Here is a 21,773-nt window from a genome sequence, read left to right as displayed (position 1 = left end):
TTAACTTCCTGTGTTCCTCGTTACCGCTAATTACCAGCACGGAACAAACTCGTTTAGCATTTTCAATCTAGCCCCGCTCGCTTGGAAAATGCTAATGACGCTTTTATAGGGAAAGGGGAGCGAGATGGAAATGTGCAAAGGAGGAAAAATGTCTGGGAGGCAGAGAGAGAGAGACAGAAATCAAACACAAGAGATGTGGAAAGAAAGAGAGAGAGAGAGAGAGAGAGAGAGAGAGAGAGAGAGAGAGAGAGAGAGAAACAAATTGGCAAAACTAGAGAAAATTAAGGCGCGGTGAGGAAGAAACAGGGGGGCGGGGGGGGGGGGGGGGAGGGTGTAGAGGAAGATTGGGCCAAAAGAAAATGAGAGAATGGAAAAGTGAAAGACTGGCAGGTGGTGATACCGTAGGAGACAATCAATGAAGGAAACAGAATAAAGCAGAGTGGATCAAAAAAAAGCAAAGGAGAGGTGGTAGAACAGCACCGAAGGGGAAAAAAATGAAAATTGTATGTGACATCTACAGTATACTGGAGCAGAACTATTGTCTGGTATGCAAGGACACTTTAGTCCCAACATTTAAAGACTGTGTTGATGCTCATTTTGAGTCGATCATACGGATGATTTCACGAGACACGAAAGCTTAAGGGAATGGAAGACAGTTTAAATCCTCAAAGCTTCAAACTGAAAGTATTTACTTTTATCTTATTATTCATTTTGATTATTGGTCTCCCTTAGAACACAGTGGCAGACTTTTCCAAGATGGGTGGGCACCTGTGTTCACATACTCCTTTTGTTTACATACCTGTTTACAGAGACTAGGCTGTGTATATTAATACAATATTTATTTTTCAGTGCGCACACACACAGTACCGACCAGTAGCGGATCTTGAGGAGATATTCACTGATTTTGACAAAAAGTGATTTTGACAACAAGCGTTCTACAGAATTGATTACTCCACCTCAAAGCCACCTAGATAAATGGCTCCTCGTCTCACCGGCTGTCTGAATTGAGTCTCAGTTGATGACAGCATCAACAGATATTGGCCTTAAAATCACAAAAAAAAAAAACACTGTGACATTTCTCTCAGTCTGCCGGGGTTTTTACAGATCAAATGTGAGTGATGACCATTGGGCAATATGTGACTAACTGTTCCCTGAGGCCATAGTCTTCAGATGGGGGACTTGATACAGAACTGACCAGACTGCAAGTGACGAACAGCTGGCATGTGCACATTCATCTCACCAAGCCACCAGTTAGATTTACAGAAGACGCGCAAGGCAGTATATCTCGCAGGCACACGTTAAAGGTGGAGTCAGCCATTTTGAAGAATGCTCGTTGTCAAATTCACTTTTTCGTCAAAAAGAGGTTAATATCTCCTCACGATCCGCTACCTGTCCGTACTGTGTGTGCTACATACCGGTTTACGGAGCCTAAGCTGTGTATATGCAGTCGGACTTGATAAGATCGCCCCGATCTACTTTCTTTTATAGGTGCAAGGATGTAGCTGCAGGTCAAATCCAGGGAAGAGGAAATTACACAAAATATGAATAAGCCTTGGGTCGTTAATTATTGCATGGCTAATTACAGTACCTGACATTCACAGACACACACACAGACACACACAGACACACACACACACACACACACACACACACACACACACACACACACACACACACACACACACACACACACACACACACACACTCACTCATTTCCCTCTTTTTTTCTAGAAGCTACCTGGCATATGGCTGTGTGAGGGTCTCAAGAGGCAGAACACACACGCACACGCACACACACACACACACACACACACACACACACAGACACACTCATTTACCTGGCATATGGATGTTTCGGGGTCACAGGTGGAGGAGTGCCCACTGCATTGGCACTGCACACAGCTGCCCATGCCGGCAGCGGTGGGCACTCTGGACGCTGGAGCAGATGCCAGGGAGCCGGCGCGGAGACGGTAGAAACCTGCAGCACACTCCTATATACAGAGAGACAGAGAGAGAGAGAGACAGACAGAGAGACAGACAGAGAGACAGACAGACAGACAGACAGACAGTGAATCAGTTTTGAGGTAATCAAGGATTTAGTAAAGGGGAAATACAGAAATATAAAATCCAGATTTGATAGCATGTGTTCCCAAGGTATTCCTACACTATGCATAAATTCATACATATTCACACGCACACACACACACACACACGCACGCACGCACACACGCACGCACACAAACATACTATAGGCAATACACATGGACCCACATGATTATCCCTAATTGTCATTTCTCCAGGCAACTGTTGACCACTCTCTCTTTCACAGACACACAATTAAGAGTTACTCCCTTCAGTAACTTTTGAACACACACACACAACTTACACACACACACACACACACACGCACACACATGCACACACACACACACACACACACACGCACATAGACACACACACACACACACAGGCAGACATGCAAGGTAACTATCTCTCCCTCTCTCTCCTGTTCAGTAATAATTAATGGAGTCCATTTAAAAAGCCATCTGCTCCCTCTGCTCGCGCTAAACGCCCGTTTAAAAATACTTTATTAACAACGACGACCGCTACAAATAGAAATGGCCATCTGTCTAGTCTAGCCCTGTACGACCTGAACATTTCAAGTTTAGCTACTGTTTGCTGTATGGCATCCATGTTGGCACTTTTTCAACAGTATCTGTAGCTTTTTTAAATTATGTACGCGGCTATCTTTTTTTTTTTTATATTACACCAATGTAGATAGCAAAGTGAAACAGAGGTTGAAAAGATATAGTTAAAAGTGTGCTGGCAACTCAATTAATTTTTAGCTCAACACAATAATACCTAAATGACTCTTGTGCGCCGTCATTCAGCAGAATTGCCCAGAACTGTTATTTGCCCATTTGTGTTGCTCTGTGTGTATCATAAGCTGTGCCTACAACCATCCTCATTAAACTATAGAGATTGAGTGACTGCTATATGCTTTTCTGTGGCTTAAGGGAATGGAGCCGGACACAGCTGAAAGTCAATTGCTTTGACAAAATCACTGACAAACTCAGTGAAGCTTAATCCTAGCCAAAAAAATTAATAAATATAAAAAATACACAACCAAAAATAAAGCGGGCGTCGCAGAGGCTTAAAAACTCTGAACTGAATGCAAATTGGAAACTTGTTAGATACTATTGAAAGCGCAGACTGTGACCTCCATGTTTACATTCAAATTCACTTTGAAGGCTGCAGACAAAAACAGCATTCATTCGTCTGAGCACGGAGTTTGTAAAGTGAAATAAAAAAAGATGTGCTTTGAATGTGTCCAATACGAATTCATCTTATTTTCATTTAGTGAGTGACTGCAACTTAGTGATGTATTTTCATATTGTATTTGAAAACAAACTTTATAAAAAGTTAACATTTGCAGATATAAGGACTACGCATGAGTGTGTGCTTGCGTGTGTGTGTGTGTGTGTGTGTGTGTGTGTGTGTGTGTGTGTGTGTGTCTGTGTCTGTGTGTGTGTGTGTGTGTGTGCGCGTGTGTGTTTGTTTTTTGCCCACCTCACAGGAGAATCCAGAGTATCCGGCCGGACAATCACACTTTTCTATCTGATGTGCTTCCTTGTTCTCTTTGTTCGGGCTGCCTTCCTCGGCCACTGTTAGACTGATTTCTGAAATACTGGGAGAGCGGGGGAAAATCAACAATCAAATCATTGAATGCTACAAATGAAATATGATTTCAACTTTAAAATGGACTTATTTTGTTTCTGATGGCAATGTTTTGTTTGGACATTTGGTATGAAATTCTTTATTCGGCAATACAAGTTCATAACTTATAGTGGAACATAATGTGTGTGTGTGTGTGTGTGTGTTTGTGTGTGTAGGTGTGTGTAGGTGTGTGTGTGTGTGTGTGTGTGTTGGTGTGTGTGTGTAGGTGTGTGTGTGTGTGTGTGTGTGTGTGTGTTACCGGCTGTGTCTCATCATGTTGCCGTGTGATGCCTTAATTAGGATGTAGTCCACATAGAACAAAATGTCCATGAAGTCCTCTCGAGTCATGGACCGGCCATCTGCGTACTTCCACTCATGCTGCGTGCACACAGACAAACACAAACACACACACACAAACAAACACACACACACACAAACACACACACACACACACACACACACACACACAGACTTAATACACTGACAAATCAATTTCACCACTGCAGTCTACTAGCAGTGTAATAGACCCTGTTGGTATTGACCCAAGTAATTGACAAAAAAATAAGTCCAACAATCAATTCTGCATGTTTGTAGTTGTTATTTCATGGAAACATTTTAAAACTAAAATATTAGTTCAATTAATATAAATATTAATTATTAAAATAACAATAACAATAAGCCTTGTCATGTGTACCTCTGTCATGTCGAGCTCATGGCGGGTGAGCTGGCCAATCTGGAGTCCCGGTATGTGGCGTGTCATCATGACGTTGCGGTTGGCCCCGCCCTTTATGATGACCTGAGGCTCGTAGGAGGAAGCACCGGTCTCATCTCTGGCCTCGTAGTACACTGCGTATTTCAACTGACCGCCATATGCTGTGATCTAAAGGACAGATGCAAAGAATGTGTTACCATGTTCGACATCAGAGAAATAAAAATTGCTGTTGAAATATAGGTGACACTTTACAATAAGGTTACATTAATTTACTCTTAGATAATGTTTAGTTAATGTTGGATCATAATTAAAGGTGAAGTAAGCGGTTTATTTATGTTAATATAAGTGTTAAATTGCTATTTATTCATACAGTGATCACTTACATAATGTGCGCATTTCATAAAACCAATCTCTCAGTCAGCTGCTTTGCATGTAATAGGCAAATAAACTTATAGTAGTATCCCAAATTTTTTATCCAATCATAAGAGAGAACGCTACAAACCGACACTCGTCTCACTCATATATAGTACTCCATGGTCTCACTGCTGGTGCACGCCAGAGCAACAGATGGGTGAATGTGTATGCGCCTACAATGGCGGAGCAGGTAAAAATCCTTCCCAATGTCTGTTTTGATGGTTTTTATCATGTTTTATCACACTTATGGATCTGAGATGATGCTAGATAACTCGCTGCTTGAAGACCGCAGTGCATTAATGTGGTGACGTGGGGACGAGGGAGGGGACTACTAACTGCAGTCAGTGACAGGAAGTTAGCTAAACTGACCATTCCGCTTACTGAACCTTTAACAGTTAATTAATGTACCCTAATTGTAAAGTCTTACCAACATGTATAGTATGTATTCCAAAATAACATGGCGGTTCCCTACCATAGAGCCTCTAAACTGCTCAGGCAGTCTCCAGTAGTATGGTTCAGAGAGAGTTGGGTGGACCAGCTCTGCGTGGGCCAGGATCTCAGGGTGTTGGAAGCTCACTCCTCTGCTGGTCTCCACTGTGTTGGCTTTATCCACCAGGGGGAGCACCGTCTGCTCAGGCTTCAGCGTGATCTACAACACACAACAGACACACAACTGTCACATAACAGTCACATAACATCTTAATGTGATGCAGTGTTGATCCTTCTTGATTAATCCCAATAAATACATAAATTGTTGGGGAACAGAATGTTATGACTCAGTGGGAGCTGATTGTACTGCGTGACACCATGCTGCCTATAACACTTAAAGGTGGAGTCAGTGATTCCGGAGAACACTGGTTGAAAGAATCACTTTTATGTCAAAATCAATGAATCAATGAAGTCTCCTCATGATCTGCTATCTGTCTGTACTGTGTGCGCCCTGAAAACAAGTTTAGTAACATACCTGTTTACAGAGTCTGGCCTGTGTATGAACACTGGATTTTCTTTCATAGCAAAGTCAGTACAGACATGTTGCGAGGAGATATCCACAGATTTCGACACAAAGCGATTTTGACAACAAGCATTCTCCAAAATCACTGACTCCACCTTTAACTGTGTACACCCGGTGTATGTACTGAGCGTATAAGGTGGATACCTAAGACTTGGATTTCACTGTACTAATACTGTGATTAGTTTAAATGGTATTACATGGCTACCAATGGATGAGTGTTTTGTTCTCAGTAACACTAATTGACCCAATCATTCAATGATCAAGTTTGGTGAGGGACACCTTTCAGACACAGCCTTGATTATGCAGCAATATTTTACCATTTAGTGCTCAACATAAATTGAGCAAGACACAGTATATGGGCATATATGAGTGGGTTCAATAATAATACATTTGACCACATAATATTGCATACCATAACACATACCTCCTGTAAATCAGTGTGTAGCATCAGTGTCTCTCTTTCCCCCTTCAACCACACAATATCCTCTCATACCTCAAATCAAACAAGTGCTCTTCCTTTACTTTGGCAGACATCGTTTTTCCAAATGCTATTTATCTTAGGCAGGCTTCCATCCTCTTACAGAACATTTCAGTGACTTTGGTGAGGTCTTTTTGCGTGGTGTCTCGTCTCATCTCTGAGCGCATAGAGGATTGTGGAATATCCTAGCTAATGAGGATGGTTCTATAAGCAGCTCTCAAAAACTGTCCACAGGAAGGTGGTAACTTTCTATGCCAACATTTTAGAAGAACATGAAGAGATTCCTCCCCGTCTCCAAATACTGTCATGTTTTTTAATCAACATCAAACATTCTGTGGCGGCCATTTTTTTCTCTCTCGCAAAAGATCAATTGAATTTGAATAGGAATGATCAGCTTAAGTCTGAAGGGACAAGCGTCTGTTATTAAATCAACAAATATCCTTTATTTTGTTGGCAGAATACGATGGCATTTTTAGTAGCAATCTAGTTTCTGGAGTCACAATACGTGTTGTGAAACCAAACCCCTTGAACAATGTAATGTATAATTATGCATTGCATCTACCCCCACAAATGTGTGAAATTTGAGAACAACAGAAAGCTCCTCTTGTTCAGTATGTTGCTCTCTGTACAATATAAAGTGAATTATCCTGCTGTGAATTTTTTTTGTGATAGAAAGATTGTGCCTTTTTCTAAAATAGCAAATTATTTCAATAACTATGACACAGTATATTATAATTGTGTTATGACAATTGCCAGGTCCGTATTATTGCAAGTTTTCTGAGGAAAACTTCTGTTGCTTTTTTCAGTCAGTGGGAGAGTGGCTCTTAAGTTTGCTGTTTCTATGTAAGCGATGGAAGTCCGTAAAACATTAATGTATTTCCCCTTCTGAATATACCTTGAGAGTGATGGTGTCAGAAATACCTGAGATATGATTCACAGAGAGATAAAGACAGTCTGAAAAATGTCTAGCCCTTTCTTTTTCATCATCTCCCCATCGTATGTGTTGATATTTCAATATTGCTTGAATAATATCAGGGTTTTATTACTGACTGCGGGTTGTGGTCGAATGGGCCAAATTTAAAAATAGATTCATCTGCTCGAGCCTGGATCTCTCCGTCTCTCTCTGTATGTCTGTCTCTCTGTCCGTCTCTCTCTTTCTCTCTCTCTCTCTGTATTTATCTGTCTCTCTCTATCTCTCTCTCTGTCTCGGTCGTCCGGCAGTGGTGTTGATATGTTGATTTTGTGTGAATAATATCTGAGACATTATGGATAGAGCGCTCTTTGGTTGAGCTGACTCAATCTGAAAGTTATGAGGTCGCCCATAGCTTAGACGCACTGGCAATACTGGCCCACATAATAGAGAGGCGGTCACAATTTGGGATGGGGGAATTGCTTGTTTCTGTCTCAATTTGTATTTAAAATAAATAACGCTCCAAACATGTATACTGTAGCTCCCCTAGCTGGTTTGAAAAAAAGAAAATACTGATTAAGAGAAAGTAGGAAGTAGGTTATGGTACATATTTTTAAATGGTTCGAACCAAAATCCACTCGAAGGAAAAACGTTAAATTATTGATAATACAAGAAAGATCCATACATCAACTGAATGACCAAACTGTACAAAGGGTTAGGGTTAGAAAACATTTATGGGTTAGAGATTGATATTTTTTTTCATACAAACTGTTCTGTCTATTAAGAATGATATATAGAGAGTGAGAAAGTTTCTTAGGGTTGACAGAGTTCATTTACCCAACACTGAATTCATACATTCAGTAGATGGGTTTTATTCTCTGGTTTTATCAATTTAACAGGACTTTATAACTCAGGGTTTTTGGACAATGTGCAAAAAAATCCCTTTTTCCTACAGTACATGGACTACATGACATTGCTGGCTTCACCTATCTGCTGAATGTCCTGGCTTTTTATAATTGAAATTGAGGTGTCTGTTGTGTGAAGGTTTCAGACATTAGAGGCTCTGTATGGAATGAACAGCAATGCTTGTGCAAAAGTGATAATGATAAATAAAAAAATGATAATCGAGTGATAAAACGCTGCCATTTGTCTGGGGCAACACCTCAGAGATTTTCCTTTCCTTCTGTATCTAATCAGTGCTTTCATCTTATCTCAGTTTGTGATTGATTTAATGCATTATATTAGTGCATATCTTCACAGCAGTATTTAATAACCAGTAAATAGGGAGTCCAATCACACACGCTGTTCCACCATCAGAGATAAATAGCGCTATAAAAAAGGCTAGGTGTTTTAAGAAGAATGTGTGTGTGTGTGTGTGTGTGTGTGTGTGTGTGTGTGTGTGTGTGTGTGTGTGTGTGTGTGTGTCTTTGTGTGTGTGTGTTTCTCCTTTAACCTCCATTTAATCCCGTGTAGAGTTTTCTGTATGTATGCTACTTCTGTATGTGTACTAAGTAGTAGTGTATGTCTGTCGTTTCTAGATATAGTGTGTCTGTGTTTGTAATGTGTGTGTGTGTGTGTGCGTGTGTGTGTGTGTGTGTGTCCCACTCCACTCAGTGTAATCTCACGATTCAGTGATTCAGAGAAAATCTCCCTCTTTCCAATAAACTCGAAATTATTTCTGACTCTCCCTCTCTCTCTTTCTCTGTCCTGTTCCCCCTGTTCCTCTATCTTTCAAATGAAGTGAATGTTTGTCGTTCAAATGAAGCCGCTCGCCACACTCGGAAAACTCTACAGTTACCACGGAAACGCCAACGCAGACGGCGTTTCTGAGATGAGGGGCCTTTATTTAAAAAAAAGAAGCGCTGCCACTCAACAATCGATGTCCAACTTGCCTAGTGCCTACTGTCTCTGATAGACTAAAATGCCACTGGTTTTGACTTACAGTTGGTATCCATACTGTCTAGCTGCATCTCTGTATTGTGTTGAAGCCGGGAGGGGCATTTTTTGTCTTACAACAATTGGTTTAAATAAAGAGCAAGGTTCCAAACCCTTCCACCACAACTATGCATCTTTTCTCTAGGCCTCTAGACTGAGTCGGACTTAATGTGTTCAACAGTTAATGTTTTTTCCACCTCTGACCAACATTAAAATTCTACTTCTCAACAGTTTTCAGAAACTCTTGGTCTGTGGATGGCAATGCCAGACCGTCAATTCAGGCCAGTACTTTGGTCCAAATTTCCTAAATTTCTCAACAACCATCATATTGAGTGACATACAATTTGTAAAATACATGTATCAGATACTGACTTTGATTATCGTCTGACTTTTAATATAGGTCCAAGTTTTTATCAAATAAAATATCCAAATATCTTCTTAACAGATATTTCCTCTGATTTTGCACAGGCATTTAAAATTCCCAAATGATTTGGTCAAATAATGATGTAATCATCTGGCTTTTTCCTCTAGCGACCACCATGAGGTTGACTTTTTTGTTCTGACTGAGTGAAATATCTCTGAATATTTCATCACACATCATCAACACAATCATGTAGTCAAAATGTTAATTTGCCACCATCCTCAGCTGCTAACGCTAGCACGCTAACACACAACACTAAAGCCCAACTCAGACTGGGTTTACAGTATTTCTCTAGGGGAGGTGTAGTGATTAGTCATAATTGGTCATTATTCAACCCTATCTCAGTAATTATCATAGCTGCAATTACCTGTAGTCATGTTTTTAGGCAAACTCACTGGTCGTCCTGTGATTTAAAATCATGTGTGGAATGACATCTTTGTATTCAAAGTGGATATCTGAATTTTGGAGCTCTGCTTATCCTTTTTATTTAATAGTTTGTGTGACATTTAGATTTTCTTAGCAGTAGAATCAAAAACTTAAACAATTCTTAGGGTTATTTCTGAGCGCCTGTGCCAATATCAGGGGGGGGGGCAACACCAGTTTGTAAACGCTGCCATACTGAGAAATACAGAGAGAGTTTTGTGGAACTTAATACACTTTGTGTGAACTTGTTTGGTGACAGCTTGAATCTTACCGACATTCATTGATATGAAAATGTTACGCACGATATCTTTAAAGTGACATCTAATAAAGCACAACAGTAAGAGAAAAGGATGTAAAACTATTAAGATGCCTGTAGTCTACTCACCGAATACCTGATGAGTCCCAGTGCCTCTGTGCAGATCTGTGTCAGTCCGTAGCAGTAACACTTGCTGCAGCCGAGTGGGTTTCGCACCGACAACCCAAATGTTTGTGCTTTACAGAGGTCACAGTTGTCTCCTTGCACATTGGGCTGAAATAACAAACAGAGGCAAACAGACATAGGTGAGGTTAGTTTTGGTGATTCTTTATGAGCAATTTAACATTTGAAATACACATCTAATGCTTTATTTTTTCTCCAACCCAAATATAATATATAACAATGTGATACCTAGTTGACTTTGTTGGACTGTTTGTCATATTATTTAAGCGAGTAAAATGCACCTAACCTACTCTATACACGGACAATGCATTTGATGCCAGGGGTGCATTTTGGGGTATAAAATAAGTGCCTCAGTGCACTGAGTTGTTTACATTTTGGGGAAAATCACCTGACTGGTCTAAAATGGGATTGTGTGGACAGGGCTGTGTATTAAGCCTTCTCTCCTCTGCTTATGAGAACAGCTCACACTGCTGTCAACAAAGCGACGTCCAATTAATGTTGAGTTCTGTCAAAAGAAAAAGTCCTGCAGGTCTGTGAGTATGAGGACCAAGAACAGTGATGCAGGAAGCTAAAATGTCAAGTTTAGTAGTCATTATGCTACATTATTATCATTGGGTAGCATTTGGTTTAATTTAAGAGATAACTGATGCTAGCCTACATACAAACGTGTGAATGTGTGTGTGTGTGTGTGTGTGTGTGTGTGTGTGTGTGTGTGTGTGTGTGTGTGTGTGTGTGTGTGTGTGTGTGAGAGAGTTTGTGTCAGCATATGGAGGCTGGCATGGAAAGATGCCCATCTTACTCAGTTCTGTGACATTTACTGAAATAATTACATTCTAACACACACACACACACACACACACACACACACACACACACACACACACACACGCCTAGACACTCAGAAAAACACTGATAACGGACAGAGGGACCTTGAGCAGTGGGTTTTAAATCTGCATTGACCTTTGAAATCTAAACTGTTATCTCCAGGTAGGATTCAAACCCACAAACAGCACAGTATTTCATCAGTTTCTCACACATTTTAAGCGGAAAGTAAAAGCACTTTTACTAAAACTGACACAGCCTTACAGAATACATCTCACAAATTATGTCCGAATGACAAGGTTTACAGCACATTTAGAAAAGATCAACTTCTCCAGATTCTTAATGTGTTGGAGGAATCAGCAAATAATGTGATTTATGGATAATTATAACAACTAGCTTTTAAGTACTGTATGGAACTCCAAGACCCCATTGTTCTAGATAGTTTTGCAGAAATACTAAAAAAAAATTGTTTTCTATATAGAAACAAAAAATAAAGAAAGACAGAGCTTATTCAATCACACATGTTAATGGTTCATGTCAAACAAAGGTATTTGTCATTAATCTATTGAAAATAAGAAACTAGTTCCTGCATAGTCTTTCCAGGCAACACGTGAATGATCGTTGTGTATTGGAAAGACTAAAACAGAACCGTTGACTTCATGATTATTTGATCTATTTTTTTTTCTCGGCTCAGTGCGTCTCAGTTTGACACAAAGTTTATTTTAAAACTCACAAGTTTTTTGCATCAATACATACAATGTAATAACTGTTGACTGGATCAAAATTGCCCATAGGCAATCTTATTAATGAAGCATCACAGCTCATTATAATTGGTGTTGTTTCCTCTATGTGACAATCAAGGGTTTTATGGTGTGAATGCTCATCAGTTTGACAACCTTTTTTTTTACATGTCCAATTTTATCTTTGTTTAGTTATTAAAGTGTCTACTTTACTTTAGGAACGTTCAGCTTGTGTTCATTCTAGCGGCCCCTTTGGACAAAAGCAGTAGTGTTTTTGCGTTGCCAGCTGTTGTTCCTGGGTACCTGGACAAAGGCATTAAGGAAAGTGTTCTTTGCACTGATGGTCTCGTTTGCTATAACACGTCATTTATGATCATCAGAGGAAAAAATTAGACTGTTAAATAAAATAAATTAAAATATTTAAAAGTTATTTGTAGCTACTTTAAGTTTAAACGACCACTGTGGGTGCACTAAAGTAAGAAAGTCAAGTAAAAGTGTGTGGATTTTGAGAGAGAGAGAGAGAGTGTGTGTGCGTGTGTGTGTGTGTGTGTGTGCTTGTGTGTTTATGCTGTACCTTGCAGCTACACTTTCCCGTTCGATCGGCACAGGCGCACACTTTCCTCTCCAGGTCGCAAGTCTGGCTGTCCGATCCCGCCACGTCACACTGGCACTGGGTGCACTGTGGGAGACATGTGGATGAAGGAAAGATGCCAAGCTAACCGTTATCAACCATACAGCAGGCTGAGTGAGGAGCTAGCAGACTGTGTCCTAGCTGCATGCTTCACTAAACCATTAAAACTTCACAAAAAAAAAAAATCAAAATGTTGCCGCCATAATCTTTTTCGTTTCCCAATGTCATTCGTTACATCACTGAAGTTCAGACCAACACAGAGTTTGTACAGTTAGTTTCCCATTTTGAATGCAGCTATATTGAGTCCCATGAAGTGTAATAATAATAATAAAAAAATAATCACTGTGAAATATCCCTCAAACGTTTCAAGAGGATAGCTCATCATAATTCTCTTTTATTCTGCTGCCACACGTTTCATGAATAACTATTGGCCATTTCTCTACGGTAACAGCTACAAAATGGAGCAAATACATACAGTAATAGGACATTTGATTGTGATTCTATGAAAGATGATTCCTTTTTTATCTCAATGAAACTACAAATAAAAAAGTGTATGCTAACAGTTGCATTTGCCACGTTGCTATGGATCATTTTACCTGAGGGAAATCTCTGTATCCGATCTGACATTCGTTGCATTTCTCTCCTCTGAAGGAGTCCCGACAGAAGCAGCAGCCTGTGTTGACGTTACACTGCTGGGTCACTGAGCCGACAACACTGCAGCCACAGTCCTGCACACACAAAACACACAGACAGAAATGAGTTTAGTGGGCCAATATTCATTTAAAGGTGCACTGTGTAACTTTAAGGTTTGTCAGAGAAGTGAACATTTTTTCTACGGTATATATTCTCATAACTGAATAAACAAACTTTCATCGCAAGAAAAATGTGATCCCTGGAACACAAGTTTGAAGTTAAGAGAAGTTACTGGTTCACTGTTGTAGTTTACAGCAGCAGGGACCACAGTTTGGTTTACAAACAGATTCTAGTCTTACAGTTGTTGTTGCCACGTGCCTCAAAATAATTTGATAGTGTTGAGTTTTGAGTTATTCAATACGATAGAATTGCATGTAGAGAAAATATGTTTTGTAAACTTAATGCAGGCTCTGCAAATGTAACCAAATTCCCCTCCTCTGAAACGGCATAGTGCACCTTTAAACGTCTAAAAATACAAGTCAATATACAATGCAAACATTTTCTTTGTTCCTAATGCAGCCAACAATCAACCTATAGCACGTTTTCAAAATGTCTGGCTTTATTTGTCTTCAGAAAGGTAGAGTAAAATATGTGTCCAAAAGTCACACACAGTTGTGTGTGTACATTAATGGGACAGTATGCATGAATGGAGGGGGGAAAATCGCTTTTAAAAACTCCTCCTGTTTTGGTAGCATCCCCTTCATACAGACGTGATTACAGTTGACAGATGCCTTAATTACAGATGAGAACACCATCAACAGACATGATTGTTTGGTGATCAGGAGAAAGGGGCGGACGGAAACAAAACAACTGAGGATCAACCCGAGGTCACCACTGTTTCATTGATATTCTGGCCGCTGGTGTGTAGCTTTATATAAACGCCGAACAAAGGGGATTTTTCAACTCTTGACCCAGAGCAACAGTCTTTAACTGGATACTAATGTCGAATTTCACTCTCAATTATGTTTGGACGTTTGCCTATACTTAACGTTATTCATTTTTCACGCTGAATAAATGTGATCTAATTTGGTCAGTTCAAGTTTAGAATATAACAATATTCATATAACAATAGCTTTGTAAAGTGTGTGAATACCCCTAATAACACAATCAAAAAGTGTGTTTTCGTCACATAACAACCCCTCTCCATGCCAGTGAAAGGGAAATAAAAAAAAATAAGAAATGTGTAAGGGAAATTCAATATGTTTAAGGCCTTATTTTAAGAATATTAAATGTAAGGCTTTGAAAGAAAACTACTTATAAGACCCCACGGGTACCCTGTGTACTTCACTGACTGTTTCGTAATTAGTACCACTGTTCTTTGCTGTCTTTTACTTTGTTCTGTTGTCCTTGGTCGCGTTTTATGTCTATGTTCTGCCACTAAGATCTAATGCAACCCCTTCGTTGTTGTCCTTTCTGGATCAGTCTGTCGTTAAAGCCAGAAACTTGCACTATACTTTCATGTTCGAGCCTCTAATTGCTAATAGACCATTGCTTCTTTCGAATAGTTCACTGTTATTGCTGCCTGGCGGCTCCTTTGGTGGGATAGCTTCGGTGTAGGACAATTACTTTTTCAAAGACTTAAGAGCAAAGTGGTGGAGTATGGGAAGAGAGAACGATAGAGTTACAGACAAAGAGGTGATAACGAGGAGAGGGAGCAGAGAAAAGGCTGTTTAAAGCAGCCCTGTGATAATAAGAGAACACAGTATGGGAGGCAAGGGAAGGGAGCCTGTTTCAAAGAGTGGCGGGAAGCTTAGAAAAAAAAATTCTTTAAACTTTGAGAGGTAAAAGTAAATGGTGGAGGGAAGGAAATGATACAGACTCATGTGTATACTCTAACTAAAAGTCTTTGATTGCATTTGATTTTTATTGACCTCAAAGTTGGAGCCAGCGATTCTGAAGGATGATTGATGTCAAAATCATTTTGAATCGAAATCAGTAAATATCTCCTCACGATCTGTGTGAAGCCTAGGTTCTGTAAACGGTCATCTTGCAAGCTACGGTGGCCCCCCTTTATTTACGTACCCCTTTTACAGTTTACAGAGCCTAGGCATTGTATTAACACCAGATTTATTTCCCAGCCCACACACAGTATGGACCGGTACACGATTGTGATATAGCCACTGATTTTGACAAAAAGTGATTTGGACGACAAGCGTTCTCCAGAATCACTGCACACTTATTTTGGTTAGGGTGGTAAGATTATTGCCTTCATGTGATCATTCAATATTCAGAGTTATATATTGAGAACAACATTTAGTCTATGATGATTACAACTTTAAGACAGTTTTCAATTGACTAATATAGCAATATACAGTATATTATAAGGTAATTATCAAAAACACAAGTTAAAATGGCAAGTGGGTCAATAATCAATGTCTTTCTTCTACTGTAGCACTGTGCCATTCCCCCAGTGTGTTCTCTAAGCCTCTCCTCATGTTACTACGAGTGCCGCAAGTCACACCAATGTTTACAATCTTACAATACCTTGCATCCAGTTATGATGTCATGGCCCCAGTGGTTGGGAGCACAGCGGTCGCACCTCTCACCAATAGTGTTTGGAGGACAGATGCACTGTCCTGTGTTAGCGTCACAGTTGTTCCCCACATGACTGCACTGACAGGCTGTAGCAAAAAGGGAATGAGAGAGAGAGAGAGAGAGAGAGAGAGAGAGAGAGAGAGAGAGAGAGAGAGAGAGAGAGAGAGAGAGAGAGAGAGAGAGAGAGAGAGAGAGAGAGAGAGAGAGAGTCCGTTTGAAATAGTAGTGTAGAATAAAGTCTGGAGACAATTAAGCAAGTTCTTTCTTCTTGTTCTCTACAGTGACAGTTGTTTTCTTGCACAACATGACATGCTGGCAAACAGATTGAAAGCAAAACAACTTGTCTGGGATTGAGAACAGCAAAGGCAGTTAGAGACATTATGTAGCAGACTTGACCCTAGGGCGAGGGAGGGTTGTAACGATTTTCCCAGAAAGTGTGTATCTGGTTGGATTGTGAATTGTCTTTTTTTTTTAAATAGAGAAACACTGTATCTTGAGGTTATTTGGTACCTAAAGTAAAATATTTGAAGTCTTAATAAGATGTACACTGAGGTGAATGTTTATGTGCATACTGACTTAATATGCGGATTAGCAGTCAAAGGAATTTGAGTTATAAGGCATGAAGATCAAGTTGTTTATTGTAACCAACCAAAATGTCCCCCAGTGATGATCATTTAAATCTATTCCCTTCCAATGAACTTACTCAAGTGTGGCTATTGAGTAAGTCCATTTGCTGCGAAATGCTCTCCCCCCAAAAAAAAAGACAATTGCCATTTCCACAAAACTCTCTTTCTCGTCGACTAGACTGATTGAATTGAAAACTTAACGCTACTGAAATTTTAAGTCATCTCAAGATGGTGGTTGAATTATTTTGTTAAAATTTCAATCAATTTAATGATGATGTTGTTTTTAAAAATGTATTCAATGGCAAGGCACTTGTAAGTTGTATGAACTGTTCATTAAAACTATGTTTCATCTGCTTGTTGTGGAAAAGAAAACAACATCCCCACAGCCCGGATCCTATTTGTATTGTGATTAGTCTGCAGTAAATTCCCTAGGACTTTAGACACAAGGGGGCATATTATTTCTGTAACCTGACCACTGCACTTTGTTAAAGTGATCTTAAGATGAATCCAAACAATGAATTCCCCTCTCCTCTTTCTTTTATTTGTGCTATATGACCAAGGCTTTCTGGGAAAATCGTTACTGTTGATCTTTCCCTGTCAATACTGGTCGGCATAACTAATATATTGCATAAGGAGATATGTTGGGAAAGCTATTCATAGTTGTACTCTGGGTGTGTGGATGCTTAATCCTCATGTTGGGCAGCACAAGGGTTGCTGCACCTGCTGCCTGGGTTGGAAAGTTTTTTTTAGGGCAGGCATTGAGTAATCTAAACATATTCGCTAATAAAATAAATGCGAATGTGGTCTGGAAGAAATACTCTTAAAAAATGGGAAAGTATTTTCAGATCAGGTAACACACCCTCAGGAAACAAATAAATTCAGCTCTTGGAAAAAAAAAACGGCTAATAACAGCCACAGCACGTTACTTTTAGATGTCCAATAATAAACAACCACCACTCTGATTATAGTATCTATGTGGTGTTACTTTTAAAGTAATTGGTCCAATTAAGGAGGTCGGAATTGTACTTGATTAAATTGAAATGATCTTTTTCTTAAATCATTCTTCACATAACAATTAGGAGCTGTTTTGCTTGTTCACGTGCCAAGATGGATCAGAAATCTTGAGCTTTCTCATTTCTTCATGTCATATATTATATTATATTATATTATATTATATTATATTATATTATATTATATTATATTATATTATATTATATTATATTATATTATATTATATTATATTATATTATATTATATTATATTATATTATATGTTCAAATCGATACACATCTAGTTTCTCTTGGCAGCATTTCATCTTGACACTGTCTTATAGGGCTTGGTCTTGACACTCTAATTTGACTCTTCTTTATTGCTTCCCATCTTGCTTATTTTCCTCCTTCATTCTGTCTTTCATTTGTTTGTTTTTCTCAATCATCTACATATACAGTATATATGAATATATACTGTATATGCAGACGATTTTTTCGATGGTTTTACTGCACATTCCTCCGACTCACCTGTCATCCACTCAGATGTGCAGAGATCTTTTTGAACATTTAGAGGTCCTTTTGGGCTGATCTCAGGGATGACCCCACTTTACAACGATACACCTCTAGTTTTCACAGCACCGTCCATGCATTTTGCTTACGTGTGCAGCCGCCCTCCTGGAAGTTGAAGAATCCTCTGGAGCAGCGGTCACACTTGGGCCCAGAGACGCCCGGCTGACAACGACACTGACCCGACTCATCGCAGTCAAAGGACTTGGAACCAAAAGAGTTACAGTGACACGGCACACACACTCCACCTGTGGTGATGCCGTGAGTCTGAGGCTGCAGAGACATGGTAACAGACAGGGACAAATAGGCTTGTTGTAAGTGGAAAGTTCAGTTCAGAAATAGTACTGTAGGGGAATTAGGGGTGAGACGAGTTGCAAACACACTCGAGCAACTAAGAGACAAGCAGGTTATAATGACGTGAAATGCAAAACTTTCTTATACGAAATAAATGAAAAAGAAGAGAGAACAAATGAAGGTTAAAACAATGTCCAATCCTTTTTTTTAGATGTTTCAGTCTTGTCCAGGTATTTTCTGGGATAAAAGACAGAGTATGAATCATGATTCATCCTCAGTGTAGTAACCGACTAAAAAACACAAAACACTGTCTGAATATGCCTCCTTTTCGCTGCTAAAGAAAAAACAAAACACAAGGTCATGCATGTTGTTTCATCAGACTAGTCCCAGACATTCTCAAGCAGCCCCCTTCAGCTACGATATGGCGAGCCAAGACAATTTGAAACAAATCAAAATGTTTACGGGTAAGAATGTGGCTACTTCAGAAAAGGACGTTAACCATGCAATTTGCCTAAAATTGATTACATTTACAACACCAATTCAGCAATCAATTCAACCCCTTTGAGTAACATGAAAAGGCATGATGCACTCTGGACTTTGCCTTGCTGCTTACACTCAGCAGCATCTTCAAAACAGAGATGTCTTTCACACAGACAACCATGCTATTTAAACCCCTAACTTGGAACACATGGGATACACACGTCCCTTTCCATGCAATACTTTAAAAAGATCCCTCAAACCATCACCCACAAACACAAACACAAACAGCATGATGATTGATACACATGTAAAATGCATAGTAAACGTGTTCTTCAGCAACACCAATGACTAGAAATCTGTAACATTTCATCCCACCAAGTGGACACACCCATGCTACTTTAAAAGGTGCTGTTGGCAATTATGGACCTTGTTGTCACAGTCACTTTGGTCAAAATCAGTGAATATCTCAATCAACAATCCGCTAACTGTCAGAACTGCGAAGAAGAAATCCAGTGTTTATACATAGCCTAGGCTCTGTGAGCTTCGGTGGCCCCCTTTGTTTACATACCAGTTTATTGACTATAGGCTGTGTATTGCCATCAGATTTGTGCACACACAGTACGGACAGGTAACGGATCGTGAGGAGTAAAATCACGGATTTGTACCAAGATTTGGACAACAAACATACTCCAGAATCGCTGACTCCACTTTTAAACGTGTTACTAAGCAACACGAATGACTGGTCACGCAAATTCCATTTCTTCAGTGAACACACAATCCATGCTAACTACTTAAAAAACCCACACCACCACTGCAGTCAAACCAACACACGTGCAGCGGAGTGTTGTTACCCCTGCTGTCTTGGGTCGGTACGCCCCGCGGGGACAACCCCCCGTGCGGGCAGCCCCTCCCCATCTCTGCTGAACGGTTTCTATGGGAACACGCTCGACGGGCCGGCGCGTCTCCCGCCTCTCGTAACCCTGGCGACGCTGTGGCGTATCACAGCGCCGGCCCGCGTAACCCGGGCGACAGATGCAGCGGCCCTCCACGTCACAGCGCTGCGCCATAGAGCCGTGAGGCGCACAGCCACAGGGCAGGCACGTGTGACGCTCCGCATCCCACCAGCAGTTTGGCTGTTTGACCAATCGCAATGCAGAGGGGGAGGGGAAGAGGCGGGGCATACAGGAGGAGGACCAATGAGAATGAGTGAGAGGGGGGAAATAAAAAACTACAAAGTGAGAAAGTACAAGAAGTATAAAAAAAAGCTAACGAGAAACTTGAACTTTGAATGTGTGAGATAAAAAAAACACTATCCATTATTAATCATCACCAGCATATTCAATGAGTACGATCACAATGGTAGTTGTGCTACCAACAATATTACTTTTATTTCATTCCAAACAATTTCAAACAGTTTTGTGTGAAATAATATATAACTGCATATTATCTGTCCTGTCCTAACTATGCTTGTGTAGCTTTCCCTATCACAGCCTGATAGCTGAGTTCCAGTAAAATTAGTAGAAGACATACTGTACATTACATATTGATTTGGGCAGGATTCTGATTTGTTAGACGTCTCTACATTCCTAAGATTACTTCATTATTTATATACATTAACTGAATAAGTAGTGAATCAAAAAAGAGCAGAAATCAGATTCTGACCTACCATGCACCCACCATTAATGCTTGTCTAAAACACACTTAATGTAAAGTGAGTCAAAAAGTGTCAAACAAATATGTATTGGGATAAAAAGACTCATTACACATTTCATATTGCAAGATGAGAGCAAGGACAGGGGGTAACATTTACACTAGCATCGATACAGTTTATATGGAAAATAAAGGAATAACAAACATCTACACAGGAATGGCCCCAACACTTATGTACACAAATATATCTGTAAAGAGTATTGTCATAAGTCAAAATACTTACCATGCACTCATCACACTGTTTTCCAACCACATTCTCTCTGCACTGGCACTGTCCAGTCTCCTGATTGCAGACGTCAGTCACAGAGCCGTTAGTGTGGCACTGACAGGCTATAGGGGAGAGGAGAGATTGGAAAATAAAACATTTGTCAATAATTAACTTTTCTTCATGGCAGTAAGATTTTTCATGAGTACATACATTATACATATATAATAACAGATATTGGTTACACAATTGCACAAATTATAAATTTGGTGAGGGTTTTTTTTACGTCACACTACAGTAGACTGGGGAAAAGCACTGATCCAGCTAAGGGTCTTCTTTAGAAAACCTTCTTCTGACTGCACTTTAGAAAAAAGTCATCTCTTATATATTTATATAAGGCTGACATGGTGTTGGACGACATCACATTTACAGAGCACAGATTTGCAGCTTATGAGAATTGGCTGCTACTAATGTATAGAGAGTGTGTGTGTGTGTGGACGCTGAGTCGGAGCCAGAAGTTTTGGCCGTTAATAGGCTTCACAGAAGTGGAAGAAAGTTTTCATTCCATAATTTCAGGATGTCAAAGGCCCCACAGAATGCTGGTGAATGTCTATCTCTAGAGTGAGGTAAAAGCTGTATGAATTCAAAAGTTGCGATGCGAAGAAATCTGACCTGTGTCAGATTTAGGACCCGTACGAAAGTTTCTAAATCAGAAAAGATAAGTTAAGTAACCAGTTTTCTTCAAAGTTCAAAATAAAGCAGTTTGCCATGTCTGTTTGGGTAAGTTAATTTCCTTTCTCAATGGAGATTATAATGTTAAAATGGGTCTAAACTCTGGTTTCTTTTCAAATGACTGCATAACATTCAGTTGATGGCCTTTGTCGTGTGTGCAGTGTGAATGCTTCTGAAATGGGTTGGTTTCAGAAACTTTTTTTTCCCCACATTTGACCTTTCAAATCTGTCTTTCTCTTTCTCTTTCTCTGTGAGACTTTGTGCGACTTTAACTTTATCTAACCTACT

The 21,773-nt window shown here is 39.8% G+C and overlaps 1 protein-coding gene across 1 annotated transcript in view; it reads right to left on the bottom strand.

Moving 5' to 3' along the window:
* Nucleotides 1-21,773, bottom strand: part of lama2 (laminin, alpha 2) — a gene marked incomplete at its 5' end in the record, with an annotated part of 158,628 nt that overhangs the window by 71,900 nt on the left and 64,955 nt on the right. Inside the window, 12 exons of the mRNA XM_080048250.1 lie at nucleotides 1,839-1,991; nucleotides 3,571-3,688; nucleotides 3,977-4,095; nucleotides 4,412-4,597; nucleotides 5,316-5,492; nucleotides 10,408-10,551; nucleotides 12,598-12,702; nucleotides 13,251-13,382; nucleotides 15,832-15,968; nucleotides 18,157-18,337; nucleotides 19,690-19,971; nucleotides 20,772-20,878. Of these exons, the coding sequence (XP_079904376.1) occupies nucleotides 1,839-1,991; nucleotides 3,571-3,688; nucleotides 3,977-4,095; nucleotides 4,412-4,597; nucleotides 5,316-5,492; nucleotides 10,408-10,551; nucleotides 12,598-12,702; nucleotides 13,251-13,382; nucleotides 15,832-15,968; nucleotides 18,157-18,337; nucleotides 19,690-19,971; nucleotides 20,772-20,878 (1,841 nt within the window). The remainder of the gene's footprint in view (nucleotides 1-1,838; nucleotides 1,992-3,570; nucleotides 3,689-3,976; nucleotides 4,096-4,411; nucleotides 4,598-5,315; nucleotides 5,493-10,407; nucleotides 10,552-12,597; nucleotides 12,703-13,250; nucleotides 13,383-15,831; nucleotides 15,969-18,156; nucleotides 18,338-19,689; nucleotides 19,972-20,771; nucleotides 20,879-21,773) is intronic.

This window comes from Ammodytes marinus (genome assembly GCF_949987685.1).
Source record: "Ammodytes marinus genome assembly, chromosome: 19".
Taxonomy (NCBI): domain Eukaryota; kingdom Metazoa; phylum Chordata; class Actinopteri; order Uranoscopiformes; family Ammodytidae; genus Ammodytes; species Ammodytes marinus.
This window is presented reverse-complemented; position numbering and strand designations above follow the sequence as displayed.